The sequence below is a fragment of the Humulus lupulus genome, chromosome 4 (assembly GCF_963169125.1).
Source record: "Humulus lupulus chromosome 4, drHumLupu1.1, whole genome shotgun sequence".
In the NCBI taxonomy this organism is placed as follows: Eukaryota; Viridiplantae; Streptophyta; class Magnoliopsida; order Rosales; family Cannabaceae; genus Humulus; species Humulus lupulus.
In genome coordinates this window covers 219,225,830-219,246,359 of record NC_084796.1, presented here as the reverse complement: position 1 = coordinate 219,246,359, position 20,530 = coordinate 219,225,830, and the positions used below count along the sequence as shown (strand labels likewise).

Genomic DNA, 20,530 nt, shown 5'->3' with positions numbered 1-20,530 from the left:
TTTTTATTAGTTTGAAAATGATTAAGAGAAGAATGATTACCTTTTGACGGCTTGCCATTGAACTTCTTATTTCCTATCTTTTTCATATATTTTTTAAAATTCTTTGCAAGCATTGCCATTTCATTATCACCATTTTCATCATCTGATGCTTCTTTTTTCAGTACTTTTGAAAGCTATGGTATTCTCTTTCTCTTTGGAAGTACTTGGCTTGTCTTTTTGGCGAATCTTTTGATTTAACTCAAAGGTACGAAGTGACCCCATCAATTCTTCTACTTTCATAGTACTGAAGTTTTTTGCCTCTTCCATAGCAGTGAGCTTAACATTGAACCTGTCAGGAAGAACTCGAACGATTTTTCTAACAAGAACAGAATCATCAAGTTTCTCACCAAGTGCAAAATACTCATTAGAAATATCAGATAATCTCTCATAAAATTCAGAAAGTGTTTCAGAATCAGACATCCTAAGGTCATCAAACCTAGTTTGTAACACAATAAATCTAGATCTTTTGACATCTACAGTTCCTTCAAACTGAGTTTGAAGAATTGTCCAAGCATCTTTAGCCGAGACACATGTGGAAACAAGTTTAATAAAACTTTCTCCAACACCATTGAAAATGGCGTGAAGAGCTTTATTATTATAACTGGATAATGTTTCTTCTTCTGTATCCCAAACAAGTTCAGATTTTACCCTTGTGCCTCCATCTTCACCTTTTTCAGTAGGAGGTGACCATCTAGACAAAATTTCTCGCCATGCTTTCTCATCTTGAGCTTTTATGAAAGCTCTCATCCTAACTTTCCAATATGGATAGTTTGAGTCATTAAGCAATGGAGGTCGAGACACTGAACTACCTTCTGCAAAGAAAGACATTTCACACAAAACAAATCAAACAGAAAATAACCACAAGATCTCACTAAGAGTTTAGTGAACCGCTCTGATACCAATTGAAATTCCGTTTTTTATGATTACCAACTTAATTATTCAAATTAAATAATTAATTGTTGAACTATTACAGAAATGTTTTAACAGACACAAAGATGTTTGAACAGAAACCAGATATGTTTAAACAGTTTGTGACCAGAAGATAAAAAACGAACATAAAGTAAAGAACACACGAATTTTTACGTGGTATCAGCAATCTTTGCAGATTGCTACTAGTCCACGAGGCCACACCCAGAGAATGAAATTTATTAGAAGAATATTGAAACGATTACAAAACCAAATTGACTTATACAAATAAAGACTCCCTCTTGAATTTGTCGCAACTGTTGTGATCTAAACTCCTAATCAAATTTATGAAGTGTTAAGATCTTGAACTCCCTTCAAATAATAACACTTGCACTTTTCCTCCCAAAAAGTGACTCACGAACAAGACTTCTCCCGAAGCTTGATGACCAATGTCCAAGTGTGTTCAACCTGCACAATTAACACAAAGAAAACAATACAGAAGTACACTGTAATAAACCACTAAGAACTTGTTGGACTCAAGTTCTTCACATAATCAAAAGTCTCTCTAAAACTTGAAAAATATTTGGAAAATAATACACCAAGAGAGATGATAAAAAACCAGCGACCTAAGGATGATTATATACATTTTAGAATCTCTGTAGGTCGTGGAAAACAAATCAGAAATCAAACAGCCAATAAATGGAAAATCTTCCAAAATAGGAAAGTCAAAATCTGTTCAAAAAGACTGGCAATCCGTTCAAACAGATTCATTGAACCTGGACATTTTTTAATCCTAGTTTCCTTAAATAAATAAGGAAACAATATCTACATTATCACTGCAAGCTGTACACGATTTCTGTACAAAAAAAATCAGATCAAAAGATAAAAATAAATACCAATAATTTCTATTTCAAGAATAGATATTCTTTTATAGGAAATTATATATTTATTTTATTATCATAAATATAATAATCTGGTTATAAAAAGACACATTTCAACAAAACAGGGAACTACCTATTTTCGAAAATTACCACTCAATATTACAAAACAGGAAACTACCTATTTCGAAAATACCCATTTAATTAATTTTGTCAATAATGTCAAATATGCCAATAAAGGATTTTACAGTTTTGGTACCCTATATTTACATTAATAGTCATTTGGTACTCTGTATTTAATTGATATAATTTTACCAATTTAATAAAACTTCTCTCAATTATATGAATTCCAAATATAAATTTAATTACTTAATTATATATAACTGATGACAGTTTATTCATATTGATAAAAATTGTATTTATGAAATTTGAGTTTAGGGTACCAAATATCTATGATTTTGAAATACATGGTACCATATGATTGATTATTGAAAAAAGAGGGTACCAAAATGATAGTTTACAAAAATACAGATACCAAATGAGTAAATTTCCTATAATCAGTGTCATATATTTTAAAATACAATGTTTAATATAATGTATGACATAAAGATATTACTAAAAATATTGTTGGAATACAAATAATAACATTGTTGTTAAGGATTTGGTGGTTTTGTTTCCGAACGAGCAATTTTGCTATTGAGCGGTTTTAAAGGCTAGACCTTCGTAAATAAAACAATAAAAATAAAATTGTATATAGTTTAATAAAGAATGTGATTTTGTCTGAATAAATAAATAAATGAAGAAAGGGATTAATTTGTGTTTGTAATTTAGGATGACGATTCATCCTTGTTGTTGTCTTGTTTGGCTTCAATGGAGAGAATAATGAAATGCTTGTATTTCACATTATTCATTTTTTCTTCATCTCCGGACAATTTGATTGTCTATTTTTTTGTTACTAATTTATTTGCAACACTTTCAATGGTTTGAGGAATTTCCTGCAAGAACAATTTAGAGTTAGTTTATATAAATTATGGTTTTTTTCATATGTATTATTTTTAAATGTAGCAATATTTATTCTTACCTGTGTAGAATTTTCCATCAACTGGACTGCAAAACTACCAAATGTCTCTTCTACTACTTCTCTTAACATAATAGCATCGAGCTTTCCAATATCATCTTCTAGTTGCACATATGTCCTAGTACTTAAAATTTATTTAAATATATTAGTTTTAATGTGAATATTTTTTTTAAAATTTATAATTTATTTATAAATTTAAATAAAATGTACTCACTGTGGTGTGGGGGTGTCTCGTTGTTTGCAGTTTGGATTTTCGCAAACAATTATTTCGTCATACTTATGTCGTATTTTTCTATGGCATGTCGCACACGACATGTAATAGTACATTTGGGCAGAATCAATTATATTTATCTTTGCTTCTATCCAAAAGTATTTTTTTCTACATAAAATAAGAATTGTTCTTTAGAAAGTTAATAATTGTATTTTGTTATTAAATTTAAATAAAAAAGTAATATTTACCTCCATAGATTGCAAAGCCTTCATCGCACAGGGAATATCACAAATCTTCACGATTTTTTGAAGTCCAATAGATGATAGAGTAGTAGATAGATGTGTCAACGATGTTTCAATGATACTTTTGATTTTCAGTGTATTATTATTCGCCCTTTAGAATAAAAATGGAATAGTAATAAAAGTTATTAAATATAGGAAGATTGTATGAAAATAATATAATTAAATGTAAAGTAATTTGAGCAATATGTGTATTTTAATATGCAAGTATTACCATTGCTTCAATGCAGTTGCCTCTGGAATTTGAGGATTGATTGTGAAGGTACTTGATGAATGTGATGATAGGGACAATCCTGTGTTCAAAATGAGATTTATATTAATGAAAGTATATCAAAGATATAAGAATATATAAGTTATGTATTTCTAAGTACCTTTATATGTTCGAACAACTATTTGTGTTCCCAATATTATTGGGTATTCATCAATAATTTTTGTTATTGTTTGGCATTCGTCTTGGGCAAACCGACCCCACATAGTCAATTTAATTGGGTTGAAGCTGACAAATTAGATTGAATAAAAAATGTTAGTGTATATTTTGTAAAGTAATATCAATACTAAATTTAATTGAAAGTATGTTTTTATTCTTTTACTTTTTATCGATAAGATATATCTCTTGGATTGTTTGTTATTGAAATTTTGTAGTTATCTCTTTTGTTGATTCAATCTGGATTGCAACAGCTAAGAAATCTACATATTGAAATAAGAAAATGGTTATTTTGATGATAATCAATTTGTATAAGAATTAAATTTGAAATACCTATTCGTTCAGCTGAGTCTTTGTAAGAGTGCAAGTCTGTAAATGGAACGATGTTATATTTTGGCGCCTCTATTTGATTGTCTTGTTCTTCTACATCTTCTATTAGTGTTCTTGAGTTGAGGGTCCAATCATATTCATATGTTCCAATCTTGTACCTTGGGTTGGCATTTTTGACAAGGGCGTCACTGATACAATAAGAGTGAAACAATTTTAAATTGTCCTCCCTAGAGTCAATATCTGTTCCATAAATTACTGATTGGACTCGATTCCCCTGAACCAAAATTTTAAGAAATAATGGTTAATATTGTATTATATGAGTTGCAAATGATAAATAGAGGTATGCTACATTCATTTAGGAGAGTATTAGTAAATTTCAAACTAATATATATTTATAACAAATATGATACCTGTTTGGTCAATTAATATTAGATTTTAGTTTTTGACTGCTGAGTTACGACTTGTTCGCTTTGGAGATTTGTCTGCCACAATCATCTTGATTTTTCAAGGTTTTGTATTTGGCGTGATCTCGTTGATCGATGTACATATTGTCGGCATTTTTTCCCTGTAAAGATAGAAGAATATTACACACATAAATATAATGTATTTGAATTATTAATTTATGAAATAATGGAATAATAGAATAATGGATTGAAAATAGATTAATAAAATCTATGAATATTACCTACGTAAACATTAATTTAAACATGATGATGATAATAATTCAGTGTACACAATATTTTTGGTGTAGTTTTTGTCAAGTTTATCAGTAGTCACTGGTCGAATTAAAATCCTCACTGTAGACGCTGTCTTTGCCCTTGATAAAGCCATGTATAATTGGCCATGAGAAAATACGGGTTGTGGTAAATAAATCCCAACATAATCCAATGTTTGGCCTTATGACTTATTTATGGTCATTGGAAAACTTAATCTTATAGGAAATTGAGTTCGCTTAAACGGAAAACTACTATTATCATCCACATTTGGTAAAAACGGTATTCTTGGAATGAAGACTCTTTTTCCCATATCATGTCCAACTGCAATTTCAGCATCTATGATATTTCGATCTAAAGCCCGACAAATCAAACGGGTTCCATTGCATAGTCCCTCTAAAGGATTAATGTTTCTTAGGAGCATGATGGGACAATTTTTCTTTAGTAATAATTGATGAGGCGGAAGTCCATTAGGCATTAATTTGTTTAAGAAATCTTCCATAACTGATTGCTCAGTTTTATCTATTGTCTCATCTACACTGTAATATCGTTGGGCTTCACCTGGAAATCTATATATTAACAATGCATTTATTTCATCGACAAAACTATTCTTTGGTCTTAGTATAGCCCAATTCATCATAGTTGACATATTTCCTGAATAATCTTGAATGTTGTGGAAAACTTCTTGTATTAAGTGATCTAATGAAGTCTTGTCATTATCATAGGGAACAAGCATCCCATTTGGTATTTTTATGATTTCATCTTTTGTGGTGGGTGGCAATCCATTACCTACTGCTAGTACATAATTTAAAAACATTGGATCTAATCTTGCTCGCATATTTTTAGTTAGTCAAAATTTAGTCAATGTAGGCCACGAGTAAGAATGAACCAGACTGAAATTAACCTGCTCTTGTCTAGTTCCTTTACGGACCATAGGTAATACTTGTCGAAAATCTCCCCCGAAAACAACAACCTTTCCACCGAAGGCTACGTCAGAATCATTGATGTCTCGTAGCATTTTGTCTAATGCCTCTATGTGTTGTTTTCTTGTCATTGGTGCCTCATCCCATAAAATTAATTTTGCTACACAAAGAAGGTTTGCAAGTGCACTTTGTTTGCTCACACAACATGTGATTTTTTCGTCAGTATCAAGTGGAAGCTTAAAGTGTGAGTGAGCTGTTCGACCTCCTGGAAGTATAGATGCAGCAACACCTGATGAAGTAGTTGCAAGTGCTACCAAGTTTCTTGATCGTACTTGTAACGACCCCAAATTCGCTAATGAGGCTTAAGGGCCTTGATTAGCATGCCGGGAGGGCATAATTGGAATAAATATGGTTTGCATGAATATATTGATTTAAATGCATGATTCCATGATTAATGATGTTGAATGATAATTGATGATAATATGATATATATATATGTGATATATGTGAGAACCGCATTATTAGGTGGGTAGACCTGCAGAGCACGACTCGAGGCGATCCTAGTGCTAGATAGCGGGGAAAAGTCACGACAGGGCTTAGCAGTTGACTTTGGATAAGTCAAGGGTATTTCAGGCATTGGGTAGTTATTTAGACTATCAGGTTATAAAAATAAATATATGGAGATAAATTTGAGGTTAGAAATTCTAGGCGGGAATATTGGGGGATCTTACCATTTTGCCCTCGGGGACGGTTCCGGCACCCCGAGCCTTGGGATTAACTTAACAAGTAAGACAATTTTGAGGAAACCCGTAGAAAGACTAAATCGACCTAAACACTCTTTCTCAGTTCTTCTTTCCTTTCTCTCAAGGAAAACACAAAGGAAACTAAGTGAAAACTCAAGGGAGAAGCAGGGAAAATTCTGGGACTTTAGAGCTGGGAATCATTGGGAAATTGAGCTGGATTTCTGAGGCTTAGTTCAAGACCTATTCAAGGGAATCAAATCAAGGTTAAGGTAAGGATTTAAACCCTGTGTTTCCTGAAGTTTAACTTTGAGTGCAGTTTGTTATTGAGGTTATTGTTCAATTGATGTTTCGGGTGGAACTTGAGCAGGGAAACATTGGGAGTCAGCTGAGTTTTGGTTAAAGGAAGGATTCCATTAACAAGGTAAGCATAAACTTATGAATTAGTGGTTTGAATTTGGGTTTTTGACTGGTTAGTTTGAGTGGTTATGTTCTTAAAGTTTCAGTGATTAAGAGTGGGATTTCCATGAGTTTTGAGTTGAATTTTCTGTCGAGTTGTGTGGCTTAAGTTGGTCTATAAGTTGTGGTAATGTTGGATGTTTAAGTAGGGAGCTTAGGAGTGGTTTTGGTTGAGGTTTTGAGCTTTGAAATGGTGGGTTTTCTGGGCACGAAGGGAAGGGTCGCGGATCTGTTCTAGAGCACTGCGGCCCTAGGATTTAGATGAGCCAAGGAGGCTCGGCCAGGGGTGAGCGCCGCGGCACCCATTGTAAGGGCCGCAGTGCGTGTCTTTTCTCAGGGTGGCCCTTGGTTCTGTTTTGAGGCTAGGGTCACGGCTAAGCTTTAAGGGCTGCAACCCTTAGTTGTGCACTTGAACTTTTTGGGGATTTTAGGCATGGAATGTGGTCTAGTATGCTCGGGATTGATTTCACCACCGTGCTGGTGGAAATCGGATTCCCGGAAGTTAGTTTTGTAACTGAAAACCTATATTTGAGTATTAATGGAACCCTATACATTGGTTGTGACTAGATGATAAAAGCTTAGGCTCGAGAAAGGATCGTGCTTGAGGAGTGTTGCTCATAAGCAATAACCGTAAACACTAAAGGTAAGAAAACTGCACTTGGTTGAATATATGTGACGGGACTAAGGGTTCCCTATTGTGAATGCTTGAAAATATGGTATTATGTCATGCAAGCTATTTAGTGAACCAACGGCCTAAGGGTGCCAAGGGTTACACTAGCGCACAGGGCGCGGCTCGGCCACTGGTAGCCGAGGACAACTTAATATGCACTGGGCTCAGTTTAAGCGGGTCGGAGTCAGTGGGATAAACAGAGGGTGCGACCTAAGTTGTCGGTCCTAATTATTATGTGATATAAATGTTATAAGTGTTTGATTGCATTCATGACTCTGAATATATACTGATTGACTATTGTGGATTAATTGATGAGAGTTTTTGCTTAGTGAGTTTGTTATTTGTTTCTACTGTTTATGTTGCACATATTTTCTTGCTGGGCCTTGGCTCACGGGTGCTACGTGGTGCAGGTAAAGGCAAGGGAAAGCTTGATCAGCCTTGATTGGAGAGCTCTGCGAGTGGAATGTACATGGTCAGCTGCTCAGCCGCCACGGTTGAGGTTTAGGGAGGGACGCGTGACCCAGAGATTGTCTATTTTGCCTTAGTATGGCTTACCTTCATTTATGTACTTTTGGAAGTCTATAAATCAACTTTTAACTTTATTTCTTATGGGATCCCATGTATATAACAGTTTAATTATATAAAATGAGTCTTTTGAGACCAAAACTTTTTTAACCCTAGCTCATACATGTTTAATGATACATTTTCAAATTAATGGCTTGATTAGCAAGTCTTGCACCTTTATAAGTACACAGTGTAGCGGTCTTGGCTATCCAGGGCGTTATAGTACTGTTGCTAGAAGTGCCCTGTATAGGAATGTTTTCCCTGTCCCACCTGGGCCATCTACAAAGAATGCAGCATTTTGGTTTGATAAAACTTTTTCCAACACTACAGTATACACTTGTTGTTGCTCGCTATTAAGTGATCTTGAAGATGTAATATCTTCTTCTGGAATTTCAACACCCAACTCATCACTGATTTCTCTAGATTAAAATTAATTTCCATCGAAAGAAATGTCTTCATCAAGAAGATGGTAAGAGTTAATGTTTTTCCCCATTGATTCAATTGTAGAAGAGATTGACCTTAATACATGATATCTTGCAGTCGATGTAGAATCTTCTGAAGATTTGAAATCAATTGGCATATTTTCCTTAAAACGTTCCCAAAGGTCTCTTGGATTGGTTGGATTACAATATACCAATATTGTTGCGAACAGTCGGCTCAAATTAGATGGCATTTGATATAAAGATGCCTCATGTAAACAGTGTTCTAAGCTACTGTCTCTTTGTAATAAACCATGCATTGTTGCTGCCTCACGAAATGTGGGGGCCAAAATGCCCTCCACTATTCTAAGTGTTAAAGAATATATGTTATTTCCTCAATGGAAAAGGTAAGATAATACAACTCTATGCAAAATATTACAAATAAATAATGATTGATTAAAAAGAGTGTTACAACTCTATAACTGAAAATACAAACAAACAAAGAAAGGAAGAGGAAGAAGGAGAAGAAGAGAATGGTGAAAGATACAACTCTAAACAAAATATTACAAGTAAAGGAAAGGTGTTTGAAACAAAAGAAAAGAAGATTACAACTCCAAACAAAAGTTACAAGTAAATAGAAAATGAAAATAAGAAGAAAAGAAATAGAGAAAAATGCAAGAACAAAACAATAGTAAACTCTCACTTACACAACCTAAGTGAAGAGGGTTGGGGATCACCAACTTGAACAAGGTTTAAAACCTTTGTCCAAAAGCTTATTTCCCCTAATTCAAGCACTAAGGGATCTCTCACAGAATTTTTGAAATGCTTTCTGGAATAATCAAGCCTCAAGGTGTATTTTCCAGCCAAGTGCTTTGTGGATGGAAAATGGTGTATCTTACAAGTGAGCATTAGGCTCCTATTTATAGAGTTTGAGATACCCCTTTGAATTTCAAATTCCACCAACCCCCATGGCTGTTACCAATGTTTAATTGGATGTTTATGGAATTAAAATGGAGGTTTGGGAGTTATTTGGGATGTTAAAATCGTTCAATTTGGAAAAAACTGAAAAATCATATAGGTTGTCAGCCTCACTGGCCGCGGCCACTGGCTTCTGTCCTCCAGGCCGCGGCCACTGAAAGTCAATGGCCGCAGCCACATGCCATTTTCAGCACAAAAAAGTCATTTTTCCAAAACGTTCCAAAATGTCCCAAATCCTTTCCCACATGATTTTGTAACCTTCAAACACCTATTGAGAGTTAAAAACATGTCTCCAACAGCCATATTTCATCATGGCTTTGTGAAATCCAATCTCAAATGTGTAACATATAATATACACATTATTGGGTAATATTTAGGAGTTACAAATTTGTAACTGATTTTGTAACTCCAAAATATGTCACATTTGGGCACACACATGTGTCTAATTTTTGTGACTCTCAATAATATATTACAAGGTGTGACAAATCACATTTTTTCACATTATTTAATCTAACATTATATTATATGAAATAATATAACATTCCTCCACTATATTAAATAATCACTTTTTGTAGCACTTAATTAATCAATCAAACATTATATTAAATTATAATATTCCCCCACTTGATTAAATAATCACTCTCTATAGAAACCTTTGCATTGGTGCATAAAATAAAATGGCTTTCGACTTGAATTTTATCTTAGTGTAATTATCACAAAGCTTGTTGAAATTTTGGTTGCCAAATCATTAAACCACTATCCCTTGATAAAAAATCGGTGATAACACACACACATTTTCTATGTTCACTTGAGACCTCAATGTCTCACTTTTGCACCGTTAATGCCCATGTGCACATTCCATTCATAGACTTTTCTTGAGAATGACTCTCAATTCTCATGAGGGGCGGCACCACCCCTAGGTCTATATAGGTAGAACTCTTATAGTATTTTGTTACCCTAAAATACTTGTCTTTTCAAGACTGAGTTCTATTAAAAAAACCTTTCGGTTTTAACCCTCATTTTGGTAACACACTAGTACTCATATCTCAAATGGGACAAAATTTGAGTACTACTACTATTCACTTGATTGACTTGTTATTACCTATTAAACCTAATACTAGTTTGGTGACTAGTATTAAGATAGGTTATCATCAATCGTGAATCTCTTTAGGGAGTTTAAGTCCCACCCCTTGAGATGTAGAAATGATTCCATTTGAATCATTTCTTTTCTCATGTATGCATACTTAGACACTCTCATTATTTTATTCAAACTTTGTTGCTAGCTATAGTTTGATTAAAATAGTTACCTCTTTAAAATAGTGATTTTGACCATAATATCCAAGATAAACATTTGAATATTAATTCTATAAATCTCTTTGTTTCTAAAATGCTCCCTTATGTTTTAAATTGATTCCTTCTTGAATCAAAATATTACAAACAATGACTTTAGACACCAAACATGTCTAGATTTGTCTGTTCTATACACATATAGCCAATGTAATTTAGAATGTGAAATTCAAAATCACCTATTTGATATGATGACCAAATTAATCAATTATTGTCAACAAAATAAATTGATTAATTTTGGAGCATCACCCCCACATTTCTCACATAGTGATAATAAAATATCACTTTAAAATAGAAATTTCTTCATTTCTATTAAGTCTTTTATCCTTCAAGATAAATCTAGACCTATGATTCTCAAAGTTCATCATGAGTCCTTTGTGCCACATGATAAACTCTCAAGATAAAACATGTTTTATCTTGATTTATTTACTTGCTAAAGCAAGGCACACTCCTTTCAAAGAAACTTTTACTTAGTTTCTTTCTTTTATGTATTTCACAAAATAAAATGTGAACACAAGTGTAATGTGAGAATTTCTCAAACAAATAATCACAAATTTTTATTTTTAGTTGTCTAAATAATCTCAAAATCACTTAAACAACTTTTGTGTATTTATTAAGAGCCTTTTTGAGATTCTTTTGAAAACATCAATTTGACATCCATTGATTTTCTCATCAAATTCAAAATGAAAATGTCAATTTTTTAAACGCATTAAATCAAAGAAAATAAACCCTCATTGATTTATTTAAACACTTTGATTTCTTATGTTTTTGTTTAAAATTATCTCCTCATTGAGATTAATTTAAACATTTCACCATCTTTAACCAAAATGAATAAAGTTCTCTTTTATTCACAATTGGTGTAAAGATTCAAATTGCTTCTCCAATTTTGAATGTCTCCTCATTGAATATTTAAGAATTATTTTCACTAAATAATTCTCAAATATATTTCATTTGACCACACTCTAGACTATAAGTCTATTGAGTCAATATGTCATCCCACAATTTTGAATCCACTTTGATCCATTTTTCTTGCAATGGAAAGACACTTATCAAAAGATGTAACCCCCTTATGTTCATCTTTTCTTATCTCATAATTAAGATGCTCAACACATTAAATGAGAATTTTAATTTCCAAATCATACACTTTATTCACCAAATAAATGGTAACTTATTACATTCTAATGATATAGGATAAAACATATTATCATCTCACAAATATTTGAAATATAATCTCACATTATTGTCAACATACATGACTAATATCATACTAATATGGCTAATTATTAATATGAAAAATTGAATTACAAATATCATACACATATGATTTCATATTTCTATTGATTCACAAAATCAATATATAGGCATGTCATATAAAACTCATAAAATTGTCATTCTAATAATTTCCCATTAACACAAAATAAGACAATTCTATGACATGCTAGCATATTACCCAATAATCTACTAGATTATTTATACATTGATCACATATAACAAAAACTCAAGATATTAAATTATCTTCTAATCTAACCACTAATAAAAAGGAGATTAGAAAACAATGAATCTCATTTATAAACTTTTCTTCTTCTCATTTCTATCACTATAAGAAAACCATTAGATCTTCTAAGAAAACAAAGAAGAACATTACCTTATCTTACCATCTTTTCAAAGTTGGATCCTCAGAAGATCTCTATGGTTTCTCCTTCCATTGAAAAGGAACTAAGCTTTTGATTGTTAGAGAATATATGTTATTGCCTCAATGGAAAAGGTAAGATAATACAACTCTATGCAAAATATTACAAATAAATAATGATTGATTAAAAAGAGTATTACAACTCTATAACTGAAAATACAAACAAATAAAGAAAGGAAGAGGAAGAAGGAGAAGAAGATAATGGTGAAAGATACAACTCTAAACAAAAGATTACAAGTAAAGGAAAGGTGTTTGAAACAAAAGAAAAGAATATTACAACTCCAAACAAAAGTTACAAGTAAATAGAAAATGAAAATAAGAAGAAAAGAAATAGAGAAAAATGCAAGAACAAAACAATAGTAAACTCTCACTTACACAACCTAGGTGAAGAGGGTTGGGGATCACCAACTTGAACAAGGTTTAAAACCTTTGTCTAAAAGCTTGTTTCCCCCTAACTCAAGCACTAAGGGATCTCTCACAGATCTTTGGAAATGCTTTCTGGAATAATCAAGCCTCAAGGTGTATTTTCCAGCCAAGTGCTTTGTGGATGGAAAATGGTGTATCTTACAAGTGAGCATTAGGCTCCTATTTATAGAGTTTGAGATACCCCTTTGAATTTCAAATTCCACCAACCCTCATGGATATTACCAATGTTTAATTGAATGTGTTATGGAATTAAAATGGAGGTTTAAGAGTTATTTGGGATGTTAGAACCGTTCAATTTGGAAAAAACTGAAAAATCATATAGGCTGTCAGCCTCACTGGCCGCGGCCAAGAATTTTCAGTGGTCGCGGCCACTGGCTTCTGTCCCCCAGGCCACAGGCCATTTTCAGCACAAAAAAATCATTTTTTGAAAACGTTCCAAAACATCCCAAATCCTTTCCCACATAATTTTGTAACCTCCAAACACATATTGGAAGTTAAAAACATGTCTCCAACAGTCATATTTAATCATGGCTTTGTGAAATCCAATCTCAAATGTGTAACATATAATATACACATTATTGGGTATTATTTGAGAGTTACAAATTTGCAACTGATTTTGTAACTCTAAAATATGTCACATTTTGACACACACATGTGTTTAATTTTTGTGACTCTCAATAATATGTTACAAGGTGTGAAAAATCACATTTTTTCACATTATTTAATCTAACATTATATTATATGAAATAATATAACACTAAGATCTTCAAAGGACAGCGGTCCCCTTACATGGTTTAGCAATATCCGCATAAAATAACGCTCACCCTCAAATGGATTTGCTGTAACAATATGACCTATGACTGTTTTCATTTTTCGGGGAGTCCATTCTTTGTGTTGATGGTTCCAAACATAATATTCTGGAATTTGTTTGTACAATAATTTCTTTGCATTTTCATATACTCAATTTAATGCAAAGAATTGTGTTAGCATAGTTTTTCTAGAACGGTCTAAATTGAGGATGTTAATTAGATCGTCGTTTGCTTGGAAAGTGATCGGGTGTTGATCCTCCAGATGTAAATGAAAACTATACACTGCTGGGGACATCTCATTGATAATAAATCCATATATTCTCCACATTGCTTCTAGGGGAGCAATCCATCGGGCAGACTGGAATTGTTGGATTTCATCAACTTGTTGATTGTTTGTTTCAGAAACCAAGTTGAAAGCGACACAATTATGACCTTTATAAATGTACTTGTCAAGATATTTCACTGCTTTTATTGTAGAACAAATCTCTACATTAATGTGAGAGTCAAATGTTGCAAGGAGATACGGGTTGTATGGAACAACCAAACGATTGTCTAGATTTTTTCCTCGGACCTTCACAGTCATTCCATTGTTTGAGCGCCTATATATTGGGAAGCAATCGTTTCCAACAGTTGTTGCAGATGCATAATTCTTTGGATAATTACTTTTGCATCCACGATTTCCTTTCATGCAAACATTTGATGGATTCAATACTCCACATGGTCCATGCATCATGTGCTTCACAACAACATTATGGAGGTGGATGTTTGTATTTTTATCAGGTATCTCTGCTGATACGATCTCATCAAAAGATTCTGGTGCATGGAGTTTCCACTCATGTTGTAAGATAATTAAAAAGTGGGCATGCGGAAGACCCCTTTTTTGATGCTCAATAACATAGACATATGCTGACACTTTTTCGAATATTTGCCTTTTGAATAACTGGTCCTTTAATTCTTCCAATTTCGCATGAAAGACTCGAGCAACCAAATCAAGTCGATTTTTACTCTCCTCGCATGGACTTAGTTCATTTGTAATTTCTGTCCAATTTGGATTGCATGTCATCGTTAAGAAAATGTCAGGTTTGTCGTAACATTGAACTAAAGACATTGCTTCCATATATCTTTTTCTCATGTCTCTTGGACCTCTAATAAAAGAAGATGGGAGTATAATCTGTTTCCCAACATTAGAAGGATTTGTTTCCCCAAGCGTAATTGTATCAACAATACCTTGATACTGTAGAGTCCAAGAACTTTACTTAGCTAATTGTTTAGTAGTATTATAGTATGTTTAGTGTTATCATTGTTACTTTGGATTTTTGGTTCAGACCGGGAGTTATTTGGACACTCATAGTAGTACTTATAGATTTTCTAAGTTTAACCTATAGTTTAAGAATATTAAGTATAACCTAAGGTTTGATTAATGTGTCTGATATTAAGGAATATATTATTATATTATAAGGTTTAGACATCAACCAATAGGATTTTAAGCACATGTTTTGAATGGTAATTAAGGATTAAGTATTTTTGAGGATTAAATTAAATAAGGGTAAAAGTTTGAATGTATAGGGTCAGTCAGCAGCTTTGAGCACGTTGAGGGCTTAGTCAAGGCTGTTTAGTCCATTCAAACTTAGCTAAAAATGTGTAAACTCGTGTTTAAATATTCTGCGTATGCCGATATATCGCAGCTATAGGGGGCGATATGTCGCAGCACGTAGATACGGAAAACACGAATCGATGCACGATCGCCTCGGGAACAAAGGTCCAGGCGATATATCGCCTATAGGGGGCGATATATCGCCTCCACCAGCATGTTTTCAAATTCATTTGAATTCTTTTCCCTTCAGCCATTCAAACGCCTTCAACAGTCCAGCATCTTCTGAACGAGTCTTCAGCCTCTGCTGAACGATTATTCAAATGATTTTCACTTAAAAAGCCATTATTTTTATTCAAGTAAAATCAAGATATTTTCATTCCCAAACTCTATAAATAGGACCTAGTACCCAGCCATTATTCACCATTTGCTCTAAGTTCAGAGGCTGCTAGTGTTAAGTGAGTGAGAGAGTGTAAACACTTGGTTTGGGGAAAAACTATAAGCTTAAACATCATAAGCTTATCAAACACTTGGGAAGTAAGTGAGTGCTATAGTATTTCGGTGGATGTTAGATTGATCTTGCAATCTTTGAGGTAAACCCAAAACTCTAGTCCTTTCTGTGTTCTATGTTATTTCTTTCTCAAAACCTTCTACTCAGTCCCCTAACCTTATTCTTATTTTTGGTTAGGGAATCCAAGTTCTTAAGCACTTAGTGGTGGTAAGCATATTTTCGTTTAATGGTTTAGTCTTCCTATTCTCTTTCATTTCATCTCCTTTCTTTAGACTCACCCTTGTTCATTGTGGTTTTAGGAGTGTTCCAAAAGTCCTAACTCAGTCCATTTTATCCCGGTAACTTTGGTAAGGAAATAGGCTAGAATCAACATGTTATGTGATTACGTTATCTATATGTTTTATGTTATTAAAAGTGTTATGATATATGTGTATGTTTGTAGGCTTGGGCATATGACCCATATGACTAACAAGACCCCAAATGGGTTATGGGCATATGACCTACTTAGCTAGTAGGACCCCATTAACCCCATGGGCATATGCTTGTTTAGCCTATGGGACCCCAAGTAATAATGGCCATTATAATAAGTGTATGTTATATGTATTGTGTTAAGTCCTTATGTTTTCTTATGAAATTATGTATGTGACTTTGTGTTAGATTTTCCTTACTGGGCATTAGGCTCACTCCTTTCTGTTTATGTGCAGGAAAATAAGTTTAGAGGTGGTAAGATTCGTGACGCTTAGAGGATGTGTATCGATGGTGAATGGAGTCAAGGGGCCGAGCGTTATTCGATTCGAGGATGTAGTCTCATTTGATGTTTTTTTTTTATGGTTTTACATGTATTTTCCGCTCCAATTATGTAATGTCTTTTATTTAAAATCATCTTTTGTTTTTAAAGACAATGGGATCCCATATCCTTATTAGAATTTTATTTATTTGTAAGTAACTCTTATTTTACAAGTTACTAAATAAAATTGTGGTATTTTCGTAAAAATGTAAGTTTATGTATAGTTTTTGTTAATGATCCAAATAGTCTAGATTAGTGGGTCATTACAGTTGGTATCAGAGCATTATTTGTTTAGCCTCTTGAAGGCCACCTATTGCTTGGTGAAACAAAAGCAACCTTCGTGTAATCCTTTCTAAGGCTCCTACGGTGTTTCTTGGCTCCCTTATTCTTTTTAAGGCCTTAATGGCTCGGATATCTTGGTAGGTTAAAGCTCCATTCATTTTTAACTGAAACATAAACACTAAAGTTGTTAGCTATACACATAGACAAAGTAACTTGTAACTTGTAACTTAAACACTTACTTGGCAGTCCGATTCGGAGCTTTGAGCATGTGTATCGAGGAGAACTTCATGCGAAGGAACCGTTTGCTCTGATACCAACTGTAATGACCCACTAATCTAGACTAATTGGACCATTATCGAAACTATACATAAAACTTACATTTTTACGAAAATACCATAATTTATTGAATAACTTGAAAATAAGAGTTATTTACAAATAAACAGAATACTAAGAAGGATTTTGGGATCCCATTGTCTTTAAAACAAAACAAGATTTAAAATAAAAGACATTACATAATAATGCGGAAAATACATGTAAAACCATAAAAAAAAAACATAAAAGGAGACTACATCCTCGAATCGATAACGCTCGGCCCCTTGACTCCATTCATCATCGATACACATCCTCCAAGCGTCACGAATCTTACCACCTCTAAACTTATTTTCCTGCACATAAACAGAAAGGAGTGAGCCTAATGCCCAGTAAGGAAAATCTAACACAAAGTCACATACATAATTTCATAAGAAAACATAAGGACTTAACACAATACATATAACATACACTTATTATAATGGCCATTATTACTTGGGGTCCCATAGACTAAACAAGCATATGCCCATGGGGTTAATGGGGTCCTACTAGCTAAGTAGGTCATATGCCCATAACCCATTTGGGGTCTTGTTAGTCATATGGGTCATATGCCCAAGCCTACAAACATACACATATACATATCATAACACTTTTAATGACATAAACATATACATAACATAAGCACATAACATATTAATTCTAGCCTATTTTCCTTACCAAAGTTACCGAGATTATGGACTGAGTTGGGATTGTTGGAACACTCCTAAAACCATAAGAAAGAGTAAGTCTAAAGAAAGGAGATGAAATGAAAGAGATGGAAAGACTAAACCATAGAAACATACTTACCGACTTATATGCTTAAAAGCTTGGATTCCCTAACCAAAATAAGAATAAGGTTAGGGGACTGAGTAGAAGGTTTTGAGAAAGGAAATAACATAAAAATACAGAAAAGAACTAGAGTCTTGGGTTTACCTCAAATATTGCAAGACCAATCTAACATCCACCGAAATACTATAGCACTCACTTCCCAAAGTGTTTGATAAGCTTATGATGTTAAAGCTTATAGTTTTTCCCCAAACCAAGTGTTTACACTCTCACACTCACTTAACACTAGCAGCCTCTGAACTTAGAGCAAATGGTGAATAATGGCTGGGTACTAGGTCCTATTTATAGAGTTTGGGAATGAAAATATCTTGATTTTACTTGAATAAAAATAATGGCTTTTTAGGTGAGAATCATTTGAATAATCGTTCAGCAGAGGCTGAAGACTCGTTCAGAAGATGCTGGACTGTTGAAGGAGTTTGAATGGCTGAAGGGAAAAGAATTCAAATGTATTTGAATTCATGATGGTGGAGGCGATATATCGCCCCCTATAGGCGATATATCGCCTGGACCTTTGTTCCCGAGGCGACCGTGCATCGATTCGTGTTTTTCGTATCTACGTGCTGCGACATATCGCCCCCTATAGCTGCGATATATCGGCATACGCAGAATATTTAAACACGAATTTACACATTTTTAGCTAAGTTTGAATGGATTAAACAGCCTTGACTAAGCCCTCAACGTGCTCAAAGCTGCTGACTGACCCTATACATTCAAACTTTTACCCTTATTTAATTTAATCCTCAAAAATACTTAATCCTTAATTACCATTCAAAACATGTGCTTAAAATCCTATTGGTTGATGTCTAAACCTTATAATATAATAATATAATCCTTAATATCAGTCACATTAATCAAACCTTAGGTTATACTTAATATTCTTAAACTATAGGTTAAACTTAGAAAATCTATAAGTACTACTATGAGTGTCCAAATAACTCCCGGTCTGAACCAAAAAAATCCAAAGTAACAATGATAACACTAAACATACTATAATACTACTAAACAATTAGCTAAGTAAAGTTCTTGGACTCTACAATTCTCCTCTACTAAAAAGAATTTCGTCCTCGAAATTTACTTACCAAATAATTCCGGATACCGGCTCTGCATGTCCTCTTCCAACTCCCACGTTGCCTCGCGTTCAGAACTATTGCTCCATAGGACTTTAACTATAGGAAAGCTCTTGGACCGTATCTGCTTCATCCCCCTATCTAGGATGCTAACCGGTCGTTCCTCGTAACTTAAGTCTTTCTGGAGTGCTATGGTATCGTACTTGAGGACGTGAGATGGGTCTGACACATACTTGCGTAACATCGAGATGTGGAAGACGTTGTGACTATCGGCTAGTGCTGGCGGTAGGGCTAGTCTATACGCAACTGGTCCCACTTTGTCCAATATCTCAAAAGGACCTAAGAATCGGGGACTGAGCTTGCCTTTCTTCCCGAACCGCTTGACACCCTTCATAGGAGATATCTTCAGGAAGACTTGATCTCCAACTTGGAACTCCACATCGCGTCTCTTGGTATCTGCATAGCTTTTCTGTCGGCTTTGAGCAGCAAGCATACGCTGTCTAATATGCGTTACTGCTTCTTGAGCTTGCCTAACAGCTTCGGGCCCTAGAAGCTGCCTTTCTCCTACTTCGTCCCAGTGCAACGGTGATCGGCACCTTCTTCCATATAGCAACTCATAAGGTGCCATTCCGATCGTCGACTGGTAGCTGTTGTTGTACGAGAACTCGATCAGCGGTAAGTACTTGTTCCACGATCCTCCAAAGTCAAGTACACATGCGCGTAGCATATCCTCTAAGATCTGAATCGTACGCTCTGACTGCCCATCTGTCTGAGGATGGAAAGCTGTACTAAGACTTAACTTAGTACCCATGGCTTGCTGTAAGCTTCTCCAAAATCTTGACGTAAACACTGATCCTCTATCTGATACTATCGTCTTGGGGATTCCATGCAATCGTACAATCTCTTGGATGTAGATGTCTGCATATTGGTCTGCCGTATAAGAAGTCTTAACAGGCAGAAAATGAGCCGACTTGGTTAGTCTATCTATGACTATCCAAGCAGAATCATGCTGCTTATTTGTCTTTGGCAGACCCGTCACGAAGTCCATGGCTATATCGTCCCACTTCCACTCCGGTATGCTAAGCGGTTGCAATAATCCTGCAGGCCGCTGATGCTCCGCCTTCACTTGTTGGCATACCAGACACTTAGATACATACTCCGCTATGTCCTTCTTCATCCCTGGCCACCAATAGAC

The 20,530-nt window shown here is 34.3% G+C and overlaps 1 protein-coding gene across 1 annotated transcript; it reads right to left on the bottom strand.

Annotated features, from left to right (window-relative positions):
* Nucleotides 1–14,054: 14,054 nt before the first annotated feature.
* Nucleotides 14,055–14,966, bottom strand: LOC133832913 (uncharacterized). The gene has a single exon (XM_062263189.1). The coding sequence runs from the start codon at nucleotides 14,964–14,966 to the stop codon at nucleotides 14,055–14,057; it is 912 nt and encodes a 303-aa protein (XP_062119173.1).
* Nucleotides 14,967–20,530: the final 5,564 nt, after the last annotated feature.